Source organism: Pteropus alecto, unplaced genomic scaffold (assembly GCF_000325575.1).
Source record: "Pteropus alecto unplaced genomic scaffold, ASM32557v1 scaffold65, whole genome shotgun sequence".
Classification (NCBI taxonomy): Eukaryota; Metazoa; Chordata; class Mammalia; order Chiroptera; family Pteropodidae; genus Pteropus; species Pteropus alecto.
Genome location: NW_006439191.1, coordinates 6,457,756 through 6,483,151, shown reverse-complemented (window position 1 = coordinate 6,483,151; position 25,396 = coordinate 6,457,756). Strand labels below are relative to the sequence as shown.

Genomic DNA, 25,396 nt, shown 5'->3' with positions numbered 1-25,396 from the left:
AAAAAAAAAAAAAAAATCCGTGACGTGATATTTATGGGATAGGTGTTGCTAATTTTTCTATTTCACAAATATGAAAACACACGAATAAATGAAATGACCTACTTGGAATAACAAATTAGTTAATGACAGAAGTGGAATTAGAATCCTTAAACTGCAGAGTCTCCAACCCCAGAGCAAGCTGATACAAGAATCTATGCAGAAGAGATTTTTTATTGAATGAACCAGGCATATTTTCTTTCATCTTATGATTCTGTTTCCTACTACGTAGTTAAAGAACCTGGGTAATTCCCAGGACCACGTGCATCATTTTTCATATATATGAAGAAGTTTGTGATGTTAGTTTAAAAATAACATTAAAAATTACTGAGACTTTTGTAAAGCCTTAACATATTTGAATATGTTTTATTATGTTATAATGATAATAAAATATTTCTATTTTAATAATGATAAAAATAATAGCCACTTGGAGGCAAGAGAGTGGAGTGGCTTACAGTACAGACTCTGAAATGACACCTGTTTATAAAACCTCAGCTGTGCTAAGTAGCTGTTAATCTCTGAGTCTCAATATCCTTACCTGAAAATGCAAATATCATAGTAGTATCTTCCTCATCAAGCTATTGTGAATATTTTATTGAATATTTACCCTAAGCCAGGTGCCAGGCTATTTGCTTTATCTACTCAAGTGGATACGAATCTTTCACATTTTCTCAAATTCCTCGATGACTTCCCTTCTCTCCCCCGATCAGTGTGTACTTTGTGGACCGAATTCCACAATACAGGGCAAGGAATGGGGCCTCCTCAGAGCCATGAGGTGTGGGGTAAACCCTAATCAGTGGGAAACGGGAGATGGACAAGAGCCACACACATAAATTTCTCTTCAGTCTTCCATGGACTGCTGAGGGGACTCCGTGCAAGCCCCTGTGGCTAAAGACAGCAAGCGTGCCTGCTGCACTACGCTGAGTCACTGCAGGGCTTGTGTAGAGTGGTGGCCTGCGCTGCAGGAGCTCATCAGTTCGCATTCTTCTCTATGGGACAAACGCACCCAACCACCCAGCTGCCAAGAGTGTTGGTGGCTGACTGCTGATAGCTGTATCCCACTGAGAAAATCAGGTTTTGGCATCCTCTCCCCCAAGGCTGCATCCAGGTACTGGTGACCGAGGGAACATACAGGCCCAGAGCCTTTGTCTCAATTCGAGGCCACTCCAAAGACCCAAGAAATCCCATGGCTTCCTGAGGTTGGCGGCGACCTTTGATGCACTTCAGCTGCTCCCTCTGCTCCACTCCCCTAGAGATGTTACCCGCCCGCCCCCGCCAAGTGCTCCCCAGTAACTGCCAGCTCCAAATCGCTGTCTCAGAGTCTGTTTCCATCCCGTTTTCATTCTCGAAATACCTGCTCTATCGGTAATACCTGCTTCGCTCCCCGTTTTCCTCAGCCTCGTTGTCCTGGGCCGGAACCACACAAACAGAGTAGCAGCGACTCAATGTCCGACTTAGGTTTTATTTCCAAGAGGGTCCTGGCTAAGACATATACGCTCCTTCAGTTAATCCTTTCACAGGTATCATCACTCCCATATTCTAGACGCTCACAGGGCTGAAGCCTGCGCCCCAAATCCCAGACTAAAAAGTGGTCGAGCTAGAATTTGAGTCTAGATCTGAAACCAAAATTCGTGTCTTTAAGCACAATCGTGTATCATACATTTTGCCCAAATCCCTTATTGTACTTAGATATCGATAGTTCTTTTGATCTAAGACGGTAACTTCAGAAGCTAATTGGCACGACAGAACTAACGAGAAAATCCTCAAGGCCTTTCCGAGTCAGCCCCGCTTCTCTCTCCGTCTCGCTTCTTAGCTTTCTCCCGCGATCGCCACGCATCAGTCACAGGCGCTGCCATTCAATCCCTAACGAACAATTCATTTCCCCCCCAGGACCTCACTTAGATCGTATTTTCTCCATTTACGGCAATCTGAATTCTTCTCCCGTTATTCTCACTCTCAACAGCATAACTGTTTTTTCCTCCATACAACTTAACAAAATTCACAATCGTGTGTTTATGGCTACATTTGATTATTTAATACATGTCTCACCCACTGAAACAGATTTTACAAAGACAGTCCTGGCCAGCAGGGCCCTTACATGAGACGTAGCTGTTGCCTGATTGCTCCCTGTCATGCAATAACTAACATTTTCTTGTGGTGCACATTTTCTATCTCGTCACAATGACTCTCCTTTTTAAATTGTTTCTTGATTTTGTCTAAAGTCTAAGCCAAAGGAGAAAAATAATATATTTCCATGAACTGTTTTTTGAGGGAAAAAAGAATACTCTGCTCAAAATTAAATTATTTTACCAACAGATAATATTTATAAGATGAAAAATATCCAAACTCATAATTACAATTTGGTAACTTTTCCCTCCTACATATTAATGAGCAAATCATTCCTGCAGTTCAATATTTATTTGTTCAGCAGACTCATGTAAATACTTCATCATAATAAAAATTATTAAGATGGCCTCCTATGCCATCAGAAAAGCTTTATGTGTTGCCATTCTGTTTGATTTTCTTATTCATTTCAAAATATAGTACAAAAAAAAGCTTTATAATTTCTACCTTCTCTTATTTGTAAGTCCAAAACGACACAAAATCTATACCCTTTCCTCTAAAGAGGCTTCATAGATCCCCTCGACCATAATTAATCTCTAGCTGTTCCCACCCAAACAGCTTTCCTTTCCCTTTTATGTGTGAGTTACAGACACGGGAGCCGTATGCATGCACCCACTTCCTACACCCGAGAGCTGAGGTCTGAAGTTCACGATTAAGGTTTATTCACTGACGTGCCCCTCCCAAACTACTTGGCCTACACCTGCCATAAAGTAGGTGCTAGCATCCTTCTTAACTATGTCTCCACCGACTAGTAGTAATTTAATTCCTTCTGGCGGTTTAATTAGGAGAGGCCTCTCTGGGGAAGTAGGGTGGGATGGGACCAGGACTCTGGCCCTCGGCCTAGGACAGAGGCTCTCGGAGTGAAGTCCCTGGAAGCACCAGCTTCCCCTGGGACCTGCCAGAAATGCACACCCTCAGGTTCCACTGCAGATGGACTCAACCGGAAAATCTGGGGCGGAGCCCTGAGGCCATCTCCTGCTTCCTTAGGTTTGAGGAGCACTGGACTGCCCCAATGAAAACTGCCAGCTCTCTTTAGGAATGAAGATGGCTCAGTTCTACTCACTAGGATGACGTCACGAAGAGATGCGGTTACATTCAGTTAATAATCTTAACATGAGTATCACCATATTAACTAAAGCACTATGCGGTACTATAAATGAGATAGGCTATGTGCATCACGATACTTTCAGAGAAATCATAATTTTGCCAGAGAAATAAAAAAAATTATATGCAAACTGTTTTCAAAGCATAAATGCCCAAAATTTCTGAGGGAATTGCTAACAATATTACACAATTTTGCAAATAAAACCCAAATGCCATCATCTGTGCGATCTCTAAGAAAAAATAACTCTGAGGAAATGAATTTAAACAATTCTCTAGAGTCCTCACTCTGTTTTGATGGCAGCCAGTGATGGGCTTCTGTTGTTAGAAGGCTTCAAAATAAAGTAGCTGAACGGCATTCGTTTCTGTCGTGGTATATCATGACAAAAGCATTTTGGTTAAATTTATCGAATGTACTTACATTTTATCTCTAATCATTGCTCTCACTCTATCCACATCAATTTAACGAAATTACTAGACACTAGAGGCAAAAAGAGAAGGCTAAGTCTAAAACACAAGTAAAAATACTAACCACAAACAAAGGCAATCATATGCTCAGAGCTAGTGCGTGACACCCCAAAATACGTGAAGACTGACAAAACCTTGGAATAGATGATGCGGCATCATTAAGATACCCAAAACAGGCACATTAAAAACAAGAGCTTCACTTTTAGGCGGTCAGACCATATAACCCACTTATTTCATCTGCCTGGTCAACCCAGACCCTGGACATGCAGGGCACATGTCACACTCAGATCTGGGTGGCAGCTGGCTAAGCAGGATACAGCTTAAAATCAACCGTTCTGCCAAATGCATTCGTCAACATTTAAGCGCTCAGGTTGCTCCTGAACTTCAGACCTTACTCTGGAGTTAAGATTTGGACATTTTGGAAACATTTAGAAAAGTCCTCTCAGTAGGAAAAAAAAAAAAAAAAAAATTAGTTACTCAGAGGGAGCCGGGATAGAGGGTGTCATGAAACGAGGCTGCGTTGCCCACAGGAAACACTTGCTGTCGCTCGTAGACCTGGTCCATCACCAGCGGCGGGGGGGACGCACTTCAGAGGAGAAGGCGGGTGTCCCCACCCAGGAGAATGGGCTCTCTACGGGTAATGCCAGCAAATCTGGACTCTACAGAGCAGGTATTTTGAGAATGAAAAAAAAAGGAAAAAAAGGAAAAAAGAAGATAATGGTCGATGTTATAAAATTACAATACCGTGACTTCACTTTGATCATAAAAAGGGACCATTCAATTGCTCCGCTATTTCATTTGCCTACTTTGTATGATTTGAAAAAGCAATAAGGCTCCATTCAAAGATCGTTCATGAAAATCAAATTTTTTTCTTCTTCTGGCTCTTTTGAATGAACTTAGTTGAAAAGAATTTTTTTTTTTGTATAATATTCTTTCTAAAAATATGCACATATTTCACTGTGAAATTGTTTTCTTTTTACTACGCTGGATAGTTTCTGTAAAAGGAAGTAAAATATAACATATATGATGTTAAGTAATTGAGAGTGACATGGAGCTAAGCACAATAACGGGAATAATAACAACATGTGTTTACACTGTGCACTATTTTCATGAGTGCCAAAGGCATCAGACATGAATTCATCTTCGTAACTTTCCACCGAGGTTGGTAAGGGGCAGGGATCATTAACGAGGTCCCTGCTGCTCTTTGTGAAATGAAATGTCTCTACGGATGCTGACTGAGACAGAGCGCGGGGCCTTTTTGCATAAAGGTCGATCAAGGCACATCTTCTCTCTTTTGTCTACCTTCTCAGTGACTCAGTCATAAAGGATGAGGATCAAGCTGGCGAAGTTTTGTGTTTTGTTTTGGGTAGAGTTCAGAGTTGAGGTACCTAAGCTTCCTGTTTCATATGAAAAGAATTGCCCGATCTTATTTACTTCGTGTTTCCTCAAAAATCACACATTACCTCACATTTAAAAATGGGCTGACGTCATTTTAAAGCAAAAATAATTCCTCTGCTGCTTTTGCATGCAATCCACTCGACACAGACCAGGACATCTCTAAAGGAATCGCGACGCTGTCAGAAAGCAGTGTCATACCATCGGATGATGTCAACATATGTCAAAGCGGTTTATCACGTATAACTTCACAAAGTTACCTGATGAGCTTTAGTAAACCATTTACCAACCCATTGTTTTATAATCGATCTTAGAAATCACTTCCATATGGATGCCAAACAGAATCCCATCCTATTTATGACAGGGCAGAATAAAAAAAAAAAAGGTCGTAAAATAGAAGGAACAGAGAGAGACAGAGACGAATTCGAGGGATTTTCTCCCTTCGATCTGTTCAGTGTCACTCCTGAGAGAGAAAAGGGATAGATTAGAAAGGAAATAGGATAGAAAAGGCTGAAAAGCATTACAAAGGAGTAATAAAAACTATTGTTTAAAAAAATAAGTGACACTTTAATTCACTGCTTTTGCAGAATGATACTACTGCATACATTTCTTGTTTATCACAAAAATTTCTGTTTTTAGCTACATATAAAGTCTAGGAATTCCCATTCTACAGTAATATTTTAACAAAGATGCATGTTAACATTTATTTTCCTCAAAGATCCATGCTTTTAAATATTACAACTATTTAAGAATATAATGCAAGTATTCATTTTGGGTTTGCAAAATATAATGCAAGTATTCATTTTTATGCTAAGAAGATACTCTGAAATGTAATCCCAATGTTTCTATGTATGTAGGACTCGTAAGTCTTCTTTTACTATAGAACCCTTGAAAGGAAGGAAATATAATCGATTGCATCGATCAGATTTGTATTTTAGAAGAATCATCCAGGCAGCAGTAGGAAGGATGGATAGATGAGGACTGAGAACAGAGAGCTGGGAAAAGAAATAATAAGTTTGGGGAAAGAAGTATTTTCTATATAAACATACTCAGCTTGAGGTGTCTGTGGATGTCCAGGTGGCAACACCAGCAGGTATCTGAATAGATGGTCATACAATTAGAAGAAAGTTCGGGGCTAGAGCAGATTCGGATTTACGAATCATCAGAATACAGGTGGTAGCCGTAGTCATAGGAGCGGAAGAGATGGTCCAGAGCATGCAGAGTGAAAAAAGCGAGCACAGCGAAGAGAGAACACTGATATTTAAATCGGGCAAATAAAGGCGAGTACACAAAGAAAATGGTGAAGAAAGCATTAGAAAAATAGAAAAAAGGAAACGCAGGAGAAAGTAGTGTCACAGGACTCAAGTTACGAGAGAGATTAGGGAAGAAACTGGTCAACAGTGTCATACCCTTTGGAGGCCGGATACTTTGACGGTCAAATAGCCCACTGGATAGCATTATAAATGCCTTTTTAGAAGTGTTTACATTTTTTCCCACACACTTACACATATCCTCAAGTATGACTAAAAAAGTTTGTGTGATATTAATACATCAAGAACCTGAATCTGATTTCCAGCATATAAATTTACTCTCAATCAACAATATTAAAAATAGCATTACCAGCCCTTATCGCAGAATTAAAAAGAACAAAAAAAAAAATAAGAAACTCTCTTCTATCCACCTCCTATGAGAAGATCAGCTAGGGTAAGGGAGAGAGGAAAACTTCCAATGCATCCATTCCGCAAAGCTGGACGACCACAAGGCTAAGTCCACGGGCCAACATATTTTAGTCCCTTGCTTTGAAATGAGCAACGATTTAATGCTACACTCTGGCCTTTTCCCCCCAAATGTCACCACATACACAGAAAGAGACTTGAAATTCAGACAAGCTTTTATCTGTTACAAAAAAAAAAAATAGGTTAACAGAAGTCACTGTTCATTACATGATTTGGTGTCTCGGTGTCTCCTATTGAAGATTCATATGTGAAATTTCTTTTAGAATCAATATGAGAAAAAGCTGTTTGTTGTCATATGCAGTGACGTTTTCTCCATTTTGACAATGGGATGCACTTAACCAACCACACTCCCTGATCAAACACGCTGTTAGGGTTCTCATTCTGTATTTTCCTTCACTGTGGTCCATATTTCCTTTACTCTTTTCTTATATATCTTTCCGTAAACTGCTTGAAATTCATTGTGTAAAGAGTTAAATTTGAAAAAAATTAATATGTAACTAAAGAAATTATACTCAGTATACTAAGCTTTTTTTTCTTTTATTAATTTTATCTTGGGAATGAAGTTTTTTCTTTTCATACACTTTGCTTTTAAAACTTTCTGAAGTAGATTGGTAAAAATATAGTATGTGAAAACTGTGATCGAATGGTTGACACAATTCCAAATTTTGAAGTGATTATATAAATTATGCTATTAATTACTAATTATGGATAATTTACAGACTGTTTTAAAACAAGGACTATTTGCTGTATTTTAAGTTAGACACTCTAGTACGTTATCTAAATTCTACTAAATTAATTGCTATAATTATTGTATCTTCACATAGAAAATGATTGCACAGAAAAAAGAAATAACTCAGTGAACATCACAGACTGATTTGGTTCTTAAAACTTAAAATGCTATTTTCTTTACGTCTTGGGGAGCCCTTACTAAAAAAACCTGTCATCCAGGATACAATTAGATAAAACCAAACTGCTATCATTCGGTTGGCTGAGATCGGAGTATTTTATTTTCTAAATGAGATTCATTGAAACGTCATCTTTAGGTAATCATATTATTCTCCCTGTTTACACAACATCTATAGTGCTCTCCTTGTGTCCTTGGAACAGGGAACAGGGACACCAGAGTATGAAAAAGTGTCCTCGCTGCTGGAGTTCATAAATTTCATTCAGCTTTGGATGAGTTCAAAGAATTGCCATGTAAGAAAAGCCTTACAGAGGGAATTTATCTGATTATGGCGGTAATAATTACCCAGCTGTTTATTGCAGATAGAGAAATAATTCATGTAGGCAACAGGCCGTGGTGGCGGTGACACTTTGCATTTAGTAAATATGCAAACTGTTCACTTCTAATTAACCAAGCTAGAGGATGCCCTTATTAAATGTATAAACTAAAAGTGCCTTCCTGACAAGTGATGAATTGTTACATCGCACAAACTCTTGCCACGGAATTATTGCAGTGAACTTGGGGCTTAGCTTCATTAAGAGATCTTGTGGGATAGTTAAATGAGGATGGACAGCATAACCAGGCCTCCCTGACAGCCAGTGATAGGCGAGGCCTTAATGAAAGTGCACCTTTTCTCCTGTCCCACTTCGCCGTTCAGATGCACAATAGATAAACTGCGAAACTGTAAAGTTAATTCGAGTTCAAATAATGAAAATAAGTGAATTAACATGACGGCCCCACTATGGACAGTTTACCTACCAGATGAATCAACAAAACAGCGACGTTTTAAAAAGGACTTGAGTATCTCTCATGTATCGAAAATGAAAAATCTATCACTCTTTAAGTTAAAATTATTTGTCGAATAAAAATAAATGGTCTTATTGATTAGCATTATAATATCTTTCAAGAGTAAGTGCATGAGGTTTGTTAAAGAAAATATAGTACAGAAATTACTCTTAATATCAACTCTGAATGAGTTTCGTTTCATTTGGCCAATTAATTAGAAATAGTTCATTGTCTGTATTTTATGCTTAACCATTCATTATCAATCATCTGTTGGATATTTCTATTCTAATGGAGGATCTTATGGAAAACACTACTTAAAGGGAAGTCCTAAACGTAATAAAGCAGAACTAAAATATTTCTATTTTAATTGCTGAATAGGTAATATCTACCTTACAGGTTTGTTGTGAAAATTGAAGGTGATGATGAGAATAAAGAGCTTAGCATAATACTTGGTACATAATAAGTGCTCAGTGCGTGTTAGCAATTGACAATGTGCTTCTGTGACAATAGCTCTATTTGATTAAAAGATTAATTCCTAGTATTTTCCGTGGGAGGTTCACTGTGGCATCTGTTAAGACTCTATACTTGCTCCTGCATCACGTGGCCTCTGAGAACATAAAATGTGAATGGGCATTTCGGATAATATCAGAATATTATTGTAAATGTTTGTTTAATCATATACTCATTGTAAATCATGAAACAATATATAAAAGAAGTAATTATATATTTTAAGAGAATCCGACTTTGCCACTACTGAAGTATGGTGCCTCCAAATTTATATTTTAATTTATGAATCTTTAGGGATCATGGAAGAATATATTACCCCATCTTCAAAAAACTTATGCATTCATACTTTTATTTATATACATTTTTTATGAACACTCTATGTCAAGAACTGCAACCCAAACTAGGAAAACTGTCAATATCATTATAAGATAAAACTTCCATATCTTAATGAGAGAATATTATAATCAAGCATCAAAGTAAAACTGTTTTAATTCGGAAAGAAGCCAAGTATACAAATAACCCAAAGAAAAGGCTCTAAAATGAAAAACAACTTAGGTTCCACACTTCGAAGAAAGGGCAAGACTGAAAAAAGTAAAGAAATGAAACTCCGTTTAAGGAAAGCATAATAATAACAGCTAATATTGAGTGCTTGTTAAAATGATTATGTGTGACTTTCTAGGAAGACAGTGAATGTATACTCTTTTGCCTACAATCCCTTTCTGAAATCAGCCGAATGAACAGAAAAGAACAAAAATGTAGAGAAAAACAAGGAACAGCCACGGCCCCCATGGTAAACCAGCAAGTAACTAGAAATCGAATGAACGAAGACTATCTGTCACATTCAATTGCATTTAAGTCACAAGTACAGGGCATTTTCCTTTATCAGGAGTCAGTGCAGCATGCGGGAAATCACTGAGTACGTCTGAGGAACCCAGTAAGAACCCCGGCCAAGAAGGATGAAGGCTGGGGATGGCGGGAATGCAGGACGGAAGGAAGAAGAGAATGAAGGGTGAGGTGAGAACACAGTGACCTGTGTGCCCCAACCTCTCAAGTTCCAGGCCGAAGCCTTGGAAGCAGAGAGGAACGGTTAGTAAATGGAGAGGGACTGCAAAGGCAGGGGAGCGTTCCCTATGATTTGTTGGGGATCCTGTGGGGGACACCACTTGCGCGAGGCAGCCCAAGACGATAAGGAATGGCCGGGACAGTAAAGAGGACCCAAGGGCAGTCAGGTACAGGTTCCTCAGCCCTGGTGAGTCTTCCTCGGCTCTGAAGTCATGCACGAGGACCAGGGAGTTTGTGTATATCCTTTCAGGGACAAGAGGGATCTAAGTTGCAACAGAATCAGGGGCAGAGTCACTGAGAACCACGGTGGCAAAAATACAAACCCTTGAACAGAGTCTGCAGCGGGGCTGGCTTTCACCAAGCGGTCACTGGAAGCCTACAGAAGATCTGAGAGAGAGCGACAGAGATGGAACGAGGTGACGCAGGGTCTGGTCAGCAAAGCGAAACCACCAAACCGAATTCAAGCCGAGCTGAGGCCGGAGACCGGGTTCAGCAAGTGCATGTCCTAGGGTCGGGTGCCAGCAACACTCCTGGCAACAGGTAGAGAACCTCACGGCTGCGGACACCGGTCACTGGTACCGAAACTCAGACCCACTACCGCTTGACCACTGTGGCCGCACGGGACGCAGGCCCCTTCTACACGCATATAACGCCTCGGAGAGGATGAGGAGGCGTGGTTTTTAAAAATTATAAAAAAGACTGACTTTTTAAAAAAGATTATGTGCTCTACGGGGCCAAATTGGACTGATTATTTAGTTTCTTGCCCTCTCCCATCCCAGTGCTGGATGGGAGATGGAATGGAGTTGAAGGTTTCATGGAGAATATCAGAGTTACAGGAATAAAGGTAGCTGTGCGCCATGGTGAGCTGGCAGATGCTCCCTCAGCCGGGCAGGCGCAGCTGTGAGTGTGCACCTGCATCTCTAAGTGCTCACCTTCTCCTGTATACTGGCCAGTATGCTGCTTACAATGTTGGTGCTTAGATGTCATCATGAGGATGGCTGGTCTGAAGTACCGGCCACCAGCAGATAATACCCCTAATCCGATCTTTGTCTCGGGCTCACCTACTTGTCAAGGCCGGGGCTGACCTCTAGCCAAGGCCTGAAACTTCACAGCCACTGCTCATAACCATTTGGGTTTAGACATAGAAGTGGGTTTTTCAGTACCACAAGGTTCCAAATTACAGGACTCTCATTAAGTACACAGGGCACACATCCCGCAGCAAAGCAATAATATCTTCCATCTCTGCTTTCAGACTGGCTACCTCTAGTCCAAGTTCACCTGTTTCTCACAGGAATTTGCCAAAAGCCTATACCAATATTCTGAAATGTACGGACTATTTCAATTAAAGTCAAAGTCTCAGTGTTAACGATGTTCATCACGGGGCAGAATAGATGAGATCTGAGAACAGAATTCACACTGTACAATAATAGCTTCTAATCTGACACAAATTGCCTTCAATAGTCAAATCTCCAGATCCATCAGTAACTACAGGTATATGACCTTACCCAAGTTACTTAAACCCTGAGTTTAGTTTCCAGTTGAAAATGTAATAATATAAACCTCTAAGGAGATTTGTGTGGATAGAGAACACATAAAACACTGTGCACATATGTAGGTGCTTAATAAATATGGCTTGCTGTGGTTGTAGTCTACTTACTGAGCTGGTCATTGTTTACAATGTGTAAATCTGTCTATATAATTTATGAGCTTGATAATTACGATATCTCTTATTTCTATACAACAGACTGATTTTTCTCTTATTATTATTTACCAGAAACAAATAGCTATGCTATGCCAACAGCTGGAAATTGTTGCTGAATCTGTAATTAAAGTATTTTTGTTTATGTTTGTACCATTTAAGTCACTACTCAGTTATAATGCTTTCTACTTACACTTTGCATATGTCTAGGGAAAGCTATTATTATCAAGAATGTATTCAATATTGGTAGACTAGATATATTTGGTTCTCGTTTACATTCGTATTTCCCCACTTAATACTAATTCTGCCTTGAAAATGGAGTTGGTAAAAGTTCTGAGAATCTATATGTGATGGCGGAGTAAGAGCAGCCAACATCACTCTGAGTTTTGGGGGCTGCGCACGTGACCAGTCTAAGGGACACGCTGACTTCCCTCGTTTCCATTTCTTTGTTACTTAAGCACAACTGGCAACGTGCTGCCTAGACAGCTTGAAGCACTGAAAGTCAGCTCCAGAGAACTAGAACTCTAAGCACTCTGCTTCCCCGAACGCTACCTGAGCTGATTAACGCTCTACCGTTTTATCATTAGCCTGACGCATTTGTTGACTCGGTGTGACTTTTCTGCCACAGCAAGTTTCCTTAAGAACTGCCATGGTGGTCATATCGAAGCTCCCAGATAACGCTTTACAAGGAAGAGAGATTGTGTTCGAATCTTCCGAAGTGAATTTCTTAGAAGCTAGACGCATATTCCTAAAAATCACTGTCTTTTTGCTTTCTCCATGAAAACAAATGCAGATTAGCAGATGACAAAGATAGAATTTAACACAAATATTGATACAAACATTTTGGAACAGCAAGCTGTTAGTTCTGGATTGTGACTGTCTCAGTGACAGTGGAACAGGAAATACAGCAGAGAGGGAGGCGCTGTGAATTTTAGGAGCTAGGAATTTCTCGTAGTGCGACTGGAAGTTGTTGACATGAAAATAACAGCAGCACTAGGCGAAGAACAGAAAGTTAGTTTTTAAAAGGCGAGTTAGACGTATGGATGTATGGACTTTAGAATAAGCAAGGAAACCAAGCACACAGCCCAGGCCGTGCCGATATGGCAGAGCTGCCTGCGATCTCGAACAGGCCGGAGGCTGTTCCTACAAATGCGTCATTTCATCAGCACTACCCGAATCATAAGATAGTTGATGATGTATTTTAAAAGATGGTGCCTTCTCCAATTTAGCATTTTGGCAAACACGTCAATGGACCCGAGAACTCTTAAGTATGACATTAAAATTGGAATAATGGTCATAATAATAATAAATCAATCCATCAGTCCTTCTTCTCCAAAATTTTGAAAAAACAATTCAGCAATTTGCAAAGGTGTTGCCACATCTGCGAAAAAAATTTTCTATCTGTGGGAATGCAAAGCAATCTTTATGCTTCAGGAGGGTATATATAGTTCAATAATATCTTTTAGTATTATAAATATTTTTAAAATTTCTTGATAGACTTAGAGTACTTTTAACTTTAGACCAAAGGTTTTAAATACATAATTATAATGTGTATGTGTGTATACAATCATCTTAACCTACAGGTACTATTACATCCATTTACTATGAAGCAGTCTTGCCATAGATTAATCTCATTTAAATTTTCCTAAAATCTTTAAAGAGTTCAAAGCTCTTTGAGTTTTGTCGTAAATAAATATAAAGATTTTGTGTCTTTTAAATATATTTATTAGCATGTTAAGCAAATGATCTCAGTGTAAAGGGAGATGGGAATTTTTCTAGTCATCAACTGCAGAATCCTTTCTACCCAAGTCCCGAGCTTCTGCCCTACACATCTCTGCCACCTGGCTGTTCCTGAGCTGTATCTTTTTATAACGAACCGGCAACCTAGTAAATACACCGTTTTCCTGACTTCTTGAGGTTCTCTAGTGGAGGTCCTGGGAACCTCTGATTTGTGGCCAAGGTGGACAGGAGTTGCAGGCACCCTGGAAACCACCCCTTGTGACTGGCATTTGGGTGAGGGATGCGTGGGAGACAGCAGGGCTGGGCCTTGACCTGTGGGGCCTGACGCTGCCTCTAGGTGAGCAGCAGCGGACTGAGTCACACTGTAGGACACCCAGCCGGTGTCTGAGAATCGCTTGGTGTGGAAACCCACACGTCAGTGGCTCAAAGTGTTGGGAGTAGAGTGTTGGGTACACAGAAAACAGAGAAGGGCTTCCCCTTTTCAGTGCAGTAATCTCCGTGCCATGTAATCTACTCAATTCATCTCACATAGCAAAAAACCTGACATCGAGACCTGTAGATTGTGCCATGAGAGAAAATTATAACTAATCACATATACAAAAGTGAATGTTAGTATTCTTTTTAAAATATGGATATAACTTAGTAATAAATCAAAAGAATATTTAGCAATGGCCCAATTAGATACATTCCTAGCTTTCAGTGATGGTTTAACATTAGCATATCTATTAATAAAAATACATTCTACAACATGAAAATAGGCCTAAAAGGAAAAACACCATAATTATTTTAATAGATGATGGAAAATCATTTGTTACATTTAACTTCTCTTCTGTCCTAAAAACTCCACGAGTGGTAGAAATGTAAGAATCAGTCTATAATCTGGGATACCATGCTAAACCAAACGAGCAGCATTGACGTACCCGACTCTCCAGTGACTAGAGACAGTCTCAGTACAATCAGGAAGAAAACAGGGAAAACCCCCTGGCTTCACGTTTGTCTGTCTAAGGACATTCTCCCGTCCAGGGACGGACTAGGGTGAGGCGAGCAAGGCCTCTTAAACGTAAAGTTCAAGGGTTCGCTCTCAGGGCTGTGCAAGTGCAGGGTCGGCACTTGCATGACCTTCGGCACTTGCATGACCTTGACAGTGAAAGCGCCTCCCAATGTCTGATGTCTGTGCCTCGCTGGCCTCACCCCTTCCCAGCGCTGCTCCCACTCCCTTTCTGCCATGTTCTCCCAGCTCTTTCCTCCAGACCAGCTCATGTCTGCCGCTTGCAGAGAGCCGGCCCATCTCTAGAACTTTGGTTTTCTAGGAAAATTTAAATGGCTGTCCCCTCTGGGCCACGTTTCTGGGTTCTCCAGCTTCTCCCATTGACGACGTCCTATTGTGACCTCGCCAAATATATATTGTTGTTTCCAAAAAAAAAAAAAAATTAACTTCACAAATCCTCTATACTTAATTTCCACAGCAGGTCCTTTTATATACATACCATGAGAAATTTAAGAGTGAAAACTTTGGGAGTAAAATAAGATAATGTATGGGGGAAAAATTTGAAAGTAAAACTACAACATAAATGCCGACAATTAGTTACACTTCCTTGTTATCTAAAATGTATATGTGTATATATGTATATGTATATGTATATATGATTTGCATAATCTTAGGGTCTCAGACAAAACCTTTATTTTAACAATTATTGTCAATTGGTTTGCTCTCTCTAGTTCTGAAAACTTTGGGAGTAAAATAAGATAATGTACGGGGGAAAAAATTGAAAGTAAAACTACAACATAAATGCCGACAATTAGTTACACTTCCTTGTTATCTAAAAACATTAAAGGCATACAGTCTCTCGCATGTAATTAGAACAGAGTATATTACAACAGGAAAAAACTAGCTACTTTTGAAGTAATATGCAAACTTAATACGCAGAGCTTTGGTAAAGCTTGCTGAATAGTGTTGCCATGATCCTACTTTGCATAACTCTGTAGAAGACATCATCACCCTGCAGCCTAAATCTAGGTGTTCTCTTCGTATGTGCTCAAGGAAATAAAAGCTGACAGAAAAGCAGTCCATTTTATTATGTTCCATATATTGTATTTTCTTATTTTATCTTCTTGGAGAGGCAAGTTCTTGCTGCCGAATACGTTTCTCAAAATCCATCTAAGGCTAATCATACTTAAGCTTCCATAGCTCATGAAATCATTTTATAGATAAAGTCATCTTAAAAATGAAATTTTACTGAAACTAAACCATTTTGCATAGGACCAAGGCATAATATAATCTAATTTACAGTCAAGAGTACATGATGTTTAAATATGCAAAACAATAAATTTTAAGGTAAAGAGAATCATATATCTCTATCTTATCAGTATATTTCCACCTATGACACCAATGAATTTTAGAAATTATTTCTAAGTATTGTGATGATCGACATCTATTGAGTGCCCCTCCTAAAATTTTCACTAGTAGACGAGTGATTCAACTACTCACCTAATTGCATCGTTGGTCTCTGAAACAGCTCTCAGGTACGCCTTCAGATAAAAATAATTAAAGCAGTATTTCCGAATCCTATAGCCTCGCCATCGTCTCTGAATCTGTTGGAGTAAATAAAAGGATAAAATATGTGAGTGAACATTTTTAGTGAAAACATTAATAGTTCTTCAAAACGAAGGTAACGATGGATGATAATTCATATCAAATGAAGCCTTAGGCTTTTCCACTAATATTATAGGTAGTTACAACTGTAAATTGTACTCATAGATTATAAAATATTATAAAAACAGAAACATGCTTATAGATTATCATATGTAAACATGTAAAATTGTTTCGCAAATACTAAATGTGAAATTAACTATTGAAAGCTTAAAAATTTGCTTTACCAATTCTTACCATTTCTACTTCATGACCAAACAGATTTTTTATTATTCATAATCCCTGGCTTGAGGACTGTATTTGGTCTCATTGAAATCAATTTTTCAAATGGGCTTTTAAAATTCAGTGGTATCAAAATCTTTAAACAGAAATGTCTTATATCTTCATGCTATTTATATACTTCTTTAATAATAAGAGCTAAAATGTATTCACTTGTCATGTGAGAGGCACAATTCTAAGGGTTTGCTTGTATCTATGCATTTAATTTTTAGAACACTCCTATGAGAAACTCTTATCATCTTATTTACAGATGAGAAAACTGCTAAAAAGTGAAGTTATGCAATTTTCCCCAAATTTTACAGTTATTAGAGCCAAAAATCAAATTCAGACTTCAGAGAGCTCATTCTCTAAACCGTTGCGATATATAGCAATTGGAGCGATGTGAACTGAAATTTTCTGTGAATGAACATTTATGTTGGAAGTATCTGGCTTTTTTTAGATGAGATGATCTCCATGTTAAAGATGAAAAAACTGAGGTTAAGTAACATGATCAAGGTCATATAACCAGTAAAAAAATAAATGGCAGTCCGGATAGAAAGTCAGCTCTGTGTTACTCCCAAGCCCAGACATCTTGAATTTTGCTTAAATTTCCTATTGCTAGCCCAATACTAGTAATGAACTTTTAATTTAAAAAAAAAAAAAAGTACTTTAAAGAGGCAAGATGACTTTTTGATAACATTTCTTAATTTCAAGGTGAGTAGGTTATGACTTCCCAAAAAAAAAAAAAAAAAGCTAGTATGTATGTCCTTCAAAGTAATTAGCGCCTCTCAGAAGTGATTGGTATAAAACAATTATTGTCATTGATCAGCTCTGAATAGATCATTTCAAACACAGTCGCTGTGTGCTCAGCAGATTACAGCTTGTTAACTGGTAACTTCCAAATGACCTCTTAAGCTAGTCAAATCGATGATGCATATTCCTCATTAAGTGACATCAAAATATAAGTGGTCTTATAAATAATGTCTATTTTAAGCAGTAAAATAAATGGTAAAAGCTTGCCATATCAAAAGTCATCTGCCCATAGGAAAGATCTTCCCTCCATTGGGTTTACTTTTATTCCATAAAATTCAATAGTAACCTTAAGGCTATCAAAAAAGAGAAAAAATGATGTCTCCTCACCTAAAATTAAAATGAAAACATGAACCACAAAGTCACTGATAATAATCTACCTAGTATCAATGCTCTAAATATACATGAGAGCATGCAGGCAGAACTCTTAGTCATAATGATACTTTTATTTATTGGCATGTTCCAACATCCTAGAATACTATACGGCGAACATAGAAAAGTGGGTTTATTAACTTTTCAGAGAAGATCCTGGATGATTATTACATGTGCAGTTTCTTCTCGTTAATATTGTTTCCCCACTCTACCTGACTTGATACTTCCTTTTTCTATAAATTTTTTAAATCATTTCATGATGATTTGGCAGTAGTAGGAGGAGGAGGGAAGAAGAAATATTATTTTGCCCGGTAATGAAACATTTAAACACCTGTCCATCATCAGGCAAAAGCTTGGGATTGTCTAGATGTTCCCTTCCCTCTTATTCCCCAAGCTGATGTTTTGGGATGTCTTCTTCGGAGTGAATGAGGCTGTGTCTTATTCATTTTTGTCTTCCTAGAACCTCGCCTAGTGTCTAGTGTATAAGAGACCGTCGGGTTTTTTTTGCCTACGTTAGTTTATCTTTTTATCTTTATCTAATTTTGGAGTCATTATTCTAAACATAAATCCTTAATAGTATTATAAATATGAAAAAAAGGACGATAGTTTAGGAGACTAAGATGGATCCTTATATATCTGACACATATTTAACCGTTTTCTTAATTTATACATTTTAAAAAATTTTTATTTTATTAATTTCAAGTATATAGTACATTGCTTAGTCATTTATATAGTTTATTAAACGATCCCCCTAATTGCTCTTTCTCTCCTCTGGCTCTCCACTTAGCCATTATATTAATATGTTTAACATTTTAATTAAAGCCGCCATATAGTCTTGTCTTATTTTTTTGTATTTTAGACACAAATGGGAAACAGAAGAAAATGGCTAATTGATGTTTTAAGTTGGATTCATTTTTGTAAATTAAAATTTTTATTACATAGGTCCAGAGCTCTAAGAGGAAAGAGCCGGTGAAGTTATGGTTATTTTGCAAATTGGTTGTTTTAGGTGATCTTTAGTCTATCGATCCTCTTGTTATTACGGTTTTTATTTTCCTTAAAGCGGGGATGACTACCTAAACTAAAATATTTTGAGGCAGTAATTTCAAGTTAAATCATTAAAATAACTGCAAATATAAAAGATATAGTTCAGACTCTCTGTGTCCCAGCAGAATATCATTAAGGAAGTATATGTGATTGATCAATAATGTGTGAAAGGTTCCCAGGGTAAAAGAATCCCACCAAACAATTGCATCTGTAGTTCTATAAAACTCTTTAGAATATAAAATATTCTAAAGCTTTCGAATATTATCATTTTCATCCTCGAAGATCTTTGAAACACAGTAAAAAGTCCGATGTAACGTATTTTTTAATTGAGATCTCCAAAATACTACACACTACCAGTTCTCAAAATCTACATTCCTACAATATTGCCCCAGTTGTCCAAGGACAGACAAGCAAATGAGGACTCGAAATGGACGAGACGACCCAATGGAGGCTTTCCAAAGGCCTCACGAGGAAGCAATCATGGAGAGTTTACCTTTGCTAACGTCCAGCGTCAGCGACAGACTATACAACACTGTCATCGTGCTTAGCTTACGGGAGACCAGTATGTTCTCAGAGCTGATACAGGAAGAGAGGTATCGGCGGTTGCAAGAGCAGACCTAGTTGTGATTTCGTGGGGCTCCTGACATTTTAACAAAGTTAGAGCCCCCTTTCCTTTCCCATTAGTGTTTCAGAGTCTCAAACAGCCATGGTGGAGGTGCAAATACACCAAACACACACTCTGGGATGCAAAGTGCAAATGACCGATTCTTTCATAGTTTGCTAAATCCCATACAAAAAATCATTTAAAACTATAGCAAGGATGGTGTTTAATCTAGGGGTTCTGATGACTGACAAAATCCTGATGCTGGCAATAGCCACGGCTTGGATGTTTTCCTGTAAGGTGAGGTTTTTTCATTTGTTTTGCCTTCGCCTTCACAGGATTGCCGGGAAGCTGACTGTCATTGTTTGGTGGGCCCGAGGTGACACCCAATGCTCGCTAGCAGTGGAAATGGGGGAGGGGGGGGTCATCTCTCCACCAAGCTGTAAAAAGATTGTACCTCTGGATCCAGGCACAGGGAGAGAAATGAGCTGAGCAACTCTATCAGCTCATGAAATTCATATAAGACATTAAAAGCTGTTAAAGCAGAGAGAACTGGGGCGGGTGGGGGGGAAATTGGGGGCCAAATTTAAAGGTGATCCACAACGGCGTAGCCAAGACGCTGAAGGAAAAGCAGAACCCGGGTCTGGAGAAAAGTCAACGCAGAGGCCGAAAAGGCAACGAAACCCTGAGGGACGAGAGAGACGGGAGGAAAAGGGTCCAGGAGCCAAGATAAAGATTTACTGGGCCATTTACTGCTTATTAATTAGCTGTCACTGGCCTTGCACCGAATCCCTAAATGGTTTCGCATAGGCATCCGGAGGGTCCTGGCGACAGCTCATACTACAAGAAAAAAAGAAAAACTCCCTTAAACCTCTTACGGGGCTTTGCTCTGGCAAGACCCCGAAGCTCATGTGACCCTCCATTCACACATGAACCACACTGACCACGGACGACCCGACTGCGTCCAGTTCACCCAGCCACGCGGCCTCGTCCGATGTTCAAAAGAGCCTTAGAGACCCTCCAGCAAAGGCTTACATAGGTTCTAACAAGGGCACTGAGGGACTTCGACAAACATATTTAGAACAAACTACTTTTTTCCACTTCTTGTTTCGAAAAGAGCCAGCATTCATTGATTTAATTCAGGGACATCTACTTAACCACCGCCTGGAAGCCAGGAACCATGGATAGACCCAGAAGCCAGGATCCAGGCCCCAAGGGACTTACAGTGTGTGTGTGTGGGGGGGGGGGCAGGTAGAGGTATGCAAATTAGTAAGAATAATAAAATGTTACAGATTCTATAACAGAACCATGTCAATGGTAAAATAGGGACATAAAAAGAGAGAGTGATCAATACTACATGGGTAGGGGGATCATAAAATCTTTAGAGAGAAGGCGACCCTTTAAAAACTAAATGTAGCAAATGCGGATATAAATATCTATTACATAAAAAAAAATCACATACATATAATTTGTTCTTTATTATGAAAATGACATCTATTTGGGAATAGATGGGGTAAAAATCGATTTTTAAAATTCCTCTCTTTTTTAGAAATGGTAAATAATCCACTGTCGCTGGAGTATCTGTCTCTGGCTCAGGTAACAAAGCAAAAATATCTACTTCCTCCTCCTGACTTTTGTCCCCTTACACTGCTGGAGAACAGAGAGGTGGACAGATAGACACCAGAGATTGTCCAAGGAGGCTTCCAGCACACTCACGCCCACAGAGGAAGCACCCTTCCCGAAGCTGTATAAATAATCAAAATAATGTTAATTCACCTGCCTTAGTTCAACACAAGACTTTCAGAAAGTATTTTACTATCTTGTTTTACCCAAAACAAAATCATTAGCGTAAGAACTAAGAGATTAACGGAAGAGAATATAAGGCAACACAGGTTTTAAGAACATGAATGAAATGTGCTTAAGTAACTCCTTCATTTACAGTAGCTTCTCGAGTAAGCTATTACCATATTGTCTGAGACGAAAGAAATACTTTTGTTGAGTCAGTTCCTAAATCTGTGCAAGCTCGCCCCACGATCACTAAATTCAGCTCTCCATTAGGAAAATAACGCACCCAAATGAACACAGAAATGATAGAAATAAAACTCCTAAGCTGGAAACTGGCTTTATTACTGTTAAATCACATGAATAATTTCTAATTGATTTGTATTGGGCAGGAATCTTATATTCCAGAACTGTATTCATCTATTTATCACAATATTCTATATGACATATGGAAAGTAATGCATTGCTTCATTAATATTTACAATCTTTCTCCAGTTATGGCTCAGAGATATTTAACATTCTAAAACATAAGCACTGTTAATTACATGTTTTACATTTTACTCTAATTTTTGATACTGCCAAGATTATTTAGTATAGCTAACTTTTTAACTGTGTGCTCTTTTCTCTCTTTATCATTAGCATATCAATCAAATTTGCATTATTCTGGTTTGCTCATTTTATTAAAAGCGAATTCAAGGCACAATTGACTTTTCATTTGTTTAACAAGTGAAGAAATATTTACCCTGACAGCCATCGCATTGTAGAGATTCATCTTCATAGCATAATATGCTAGCTGTGAATCAAGAAAAAAAAGATGGCATATATTTCAGTTACACAAAGACAGTGCAGCCTATTTTTACATATAAAAGATAGGAATCTTTATACATAATACATAATAAGAGTTCTAGGCTTAGAAAAATGAAATCAAACTTTGTATTGAAGAGATAGGCTTCCTAATACATAATGCAGGCTTAACCAGAAAAATCTATGGTAGTCAAACTAGGAGCTAATGGAGATATATGATCATAAAATGCTCTCCGCTGAGTTTGATAATCAATGGTGCTCTACTGAGAATAGAATAACAAAGCAGAAATATTCACAAGTGCTGGTGACACGTAGTATTGTATGATTTATTCACTGTGGTTCTTTTAGCCAAAACTCACAGAAACATAAAAGGAATTCATATTTCAAGACGTCTGGTTTAATGAAAAATTCAAAGAAACGCTGTCTTCGGTTGAAACCGTTCAAGGATATGGATGCAGTGATGGAGCAAAACTGTGCCTTCCAACCATCTGTACAAGATGTTATGTACTTAGCTGCCTCCGGAGTAATCCTTGGGAATTTTGTTTCATTTAACATTCATTTTAACACCATAAAATCACAAATACAATGATATCATGTTACAGCAAATCCCCTGATACAGTGAAGACTTCCTAAAGTCTTGGTTTCTCCCAAGTAGAGACACATTTGCCTATTAACTTATCTATATCTCTGTTATAGTAAATAACCACTTAGCGACGTAGCTTATTTCAATGAAAATATTGCTTTAAATACAGCTTCCACATCTGTTCTATCTTTGGATTAAAAATATGAAATTAACATAATTCGTGACAGGACAATAAAAACAGTGAAATACATATTTTTCAGCACAAAATACAGCTTTGGCCATTTTTATTCCATCAGAATTAACACGAATAATACATAATAGGTAATAGGTGCTTTGTTTCAGGCAAAAATCAGAGATGAGTGCCTTAACCTTTCATATAGGAATTTTCTTCCCTGCGACACACAGGGATTCATATAAAAGGATTTCACTGTAATTAGTATTGTTTGAATCGCTTGGTCTGATCCAAAGCAAATTGTCTGTGCAGAGCAGCAGGGCTGGATTATTTATCAACAGTCTGCGCAATTAAGAAACAGTTGGCTGCAATATGTTATTTACGAATAAACACAATGATGATACTTCACTTTAAATTCTCTTTCTTTGTTATAGCAATCAAGGCATAATAACTCTCGGTGTTTGAGGTGAACTCAAAATATTTACTTTAAAAGCATATTTTTTCAAGTCATATGGAGGCAGATATAATCATTAAATATTTTTATACATCAGAATCATATTGGCAATTATGTATCTGAAGAAGTTTGGGTTTATAAAAATATATTATTTCTCATCTTTCTCCTATTGCCGCTCAGTTAGCAGCAGCGAGCATGAGCTTTCAAGCCACAGACCGGAGTTCAATTCCCGACATGGCTGTTTTCAGCTGAGTGGCTTTGAAGAAGTTACTTAAGGTCTCCCAGGCTTGATTTGCATCCTTACAAAATGGGACAAAACGTACTTCCTAGGGTTGCTGTGAAGATTAAAATGAGGTAAAGTATTCGAGGTGCTTGGGACATAGTTGATGGTCACTATGAAAGGGATTAGCACTAGTGCTGTTAAACATTTTGTGACTAGAAGTCCGTAATTTAACTGTAAGTGAAAATCCAAAATGCGTCAGAGGTTAAATTTTATTCTGAATGAAGAGGAAGAGAGAGACAGTCTTGAAGCCTGAGAATTCTGAATTTGATGGTTAAAAGGTGGAAAAGCACTTTGATTCCAATGTATCAGTCTCAAGTGAACCAGTCATACATGTTCCATTCGTTCTTAATTCTCCAGCACGTGTGCTTTTGAAAGCACCAAAATAACCATATGTGAGACCTTTCTGAGTAGTACATCTATGTAAACTTGACCAGATCCACTGGCTTTATTTGCTAGACTGAGCAATACGGAAACAATATTTGCATTAAAGCGATGGCAGTGGAACCGTTAGGAACCACACACATATGGACAACGGATCTGATGAGCCTGGCTGGGCCTTTGTGATTTTCCACATCAGTGTCATCCTCGTTTCATAATTTTGAGTATAATCATTAAAATGATTTATTATCAAATAATCACGAGTATTTTGTGCATATGCTTTGCCTTGTTTGCTGGCAACTGATACCAATCTGGTCATTATCGAGAGCTGATTTTTAAAATAACCTTTCTTTTTCCACAAAAAAAAATTGGAAGGCAATTATATTATTTTTCACAGTTACTGCTAATATAATCTTTAAAAGTAGGTGAACCACATTTAAATTAATTTCATAATTACAATGAAAATATGTTAATAAAGTGTCAAATTAACATTAGTAAGTCAGAGTCTAAAGTTATCCAGCCTTTAGTGTTTATTTAAAAGGCAAGATCCTGAAGGGGAAAAATATATTATGCTTTCGTTCTCTGCTCCGACACTAAAGGGTGACATGTGTTGCCTCATTAACTTGTCACTTATTTGGAAGTCCTATTAAGAAATTTATAAAAGAGTTGGACATTTTTTAATCTTTAGAAGAAGTGTTTACTTATCTAATGAAGAGAAAAATGTCTGTAAAAGCAACCATGTCAATCTCATCGGTTTTAAAAATAGTGACTGATAATTTATATATTTTTACTAACCATAAAAAAAAACCTGCTGGTATTTATCATGACAACATATAATGGAATTTCAGAATAGATGGCATCCTTTGACTCATTTAAAGTTAATAAAATTTCTATTATCATTCTTTCAAATACTAATCAAATAAAAAAAACTTCTAAGGAGAAATAAAATGGTAAGTAGTATATAAATATTATGAACCTTGATTTTCGGCAGTAAAGTAAATGATTTTTATGATTTGAAAACTAATCTATGTTTAATAACAATCTTTATAAATTAAATAGTTCTACCATAGGCTATTAACAACAAGTTTTAATTAAATTCTATTACTATGGTCTCTATACATACATTATTCACTGAATGATCTCAATTTAAAAACATAACATTGAGCTGTTTAGGACTATAGTTAAATATATTTATTTCATGATAATTAATATAGAATTAATCAGGTATAAAGGGTAGTGCTTATACTTTGCTGCTCTCAGAGTGTGGAGATAAAAAAAACCAGTTTATTTGATATTAAACATAATGTAAACTCTGTAATGGTGAGATACAATAAAAGAAAAGGAAATTTAAAAGGCTACGATGAAGACAGCTGTCCTGTATCGGCTGTATTGATGAATTCACTCAAGCAATGCTCATGCTGTAAAAGAGGCCATTGAAAGAATATTCGACATTCCTCTGGTACTACCACTGACGGGAATGACTATTTTCACTTCACCACCTATGAGATGAAGCAGGGAGTGGTAAGGACAAGCTACACAGAACATTGTACGGGTCAAAAGAGCAGGGTCCAAAAACGGTAGGACCATGTGGGTATCTAGTGGGCAGAG

General features: G+C 37.9%; 1 protein-coding gene across 2 annotated transcripts in view; it reads right to left on the bottom strand.

Annotated features, from left to right (window-relative positions):
• SPATA17 (spermatogenesis associated 17) overlaps window positions 1–25,396 on the bottom strand; it is a 116,009-nt gene that overhangs the window by 75,381 nt on the left and 15,232 nt on the right. The window contains exons 4-5 of one of the 2 annotated variants that reach the window (XM_006916226.3): window positions 21,857–21,907; window positions 16,086–16,189 (exon numbers count right to left, since the gene is read on the bottom strand). In XM_006916226.3, coding sequence (XP_006916288.1) covers window positions 16,086–16,189; window positions 21,857–21,907 — 155 coding nt within the window. The remainder of the gene's footprint in view (window positions 1–16,085; window positions 16,190–21,856; window positions 21,908–25,396) is intronic. The other variant, XM_015592761.2, reaches the window with a different exon arrangement.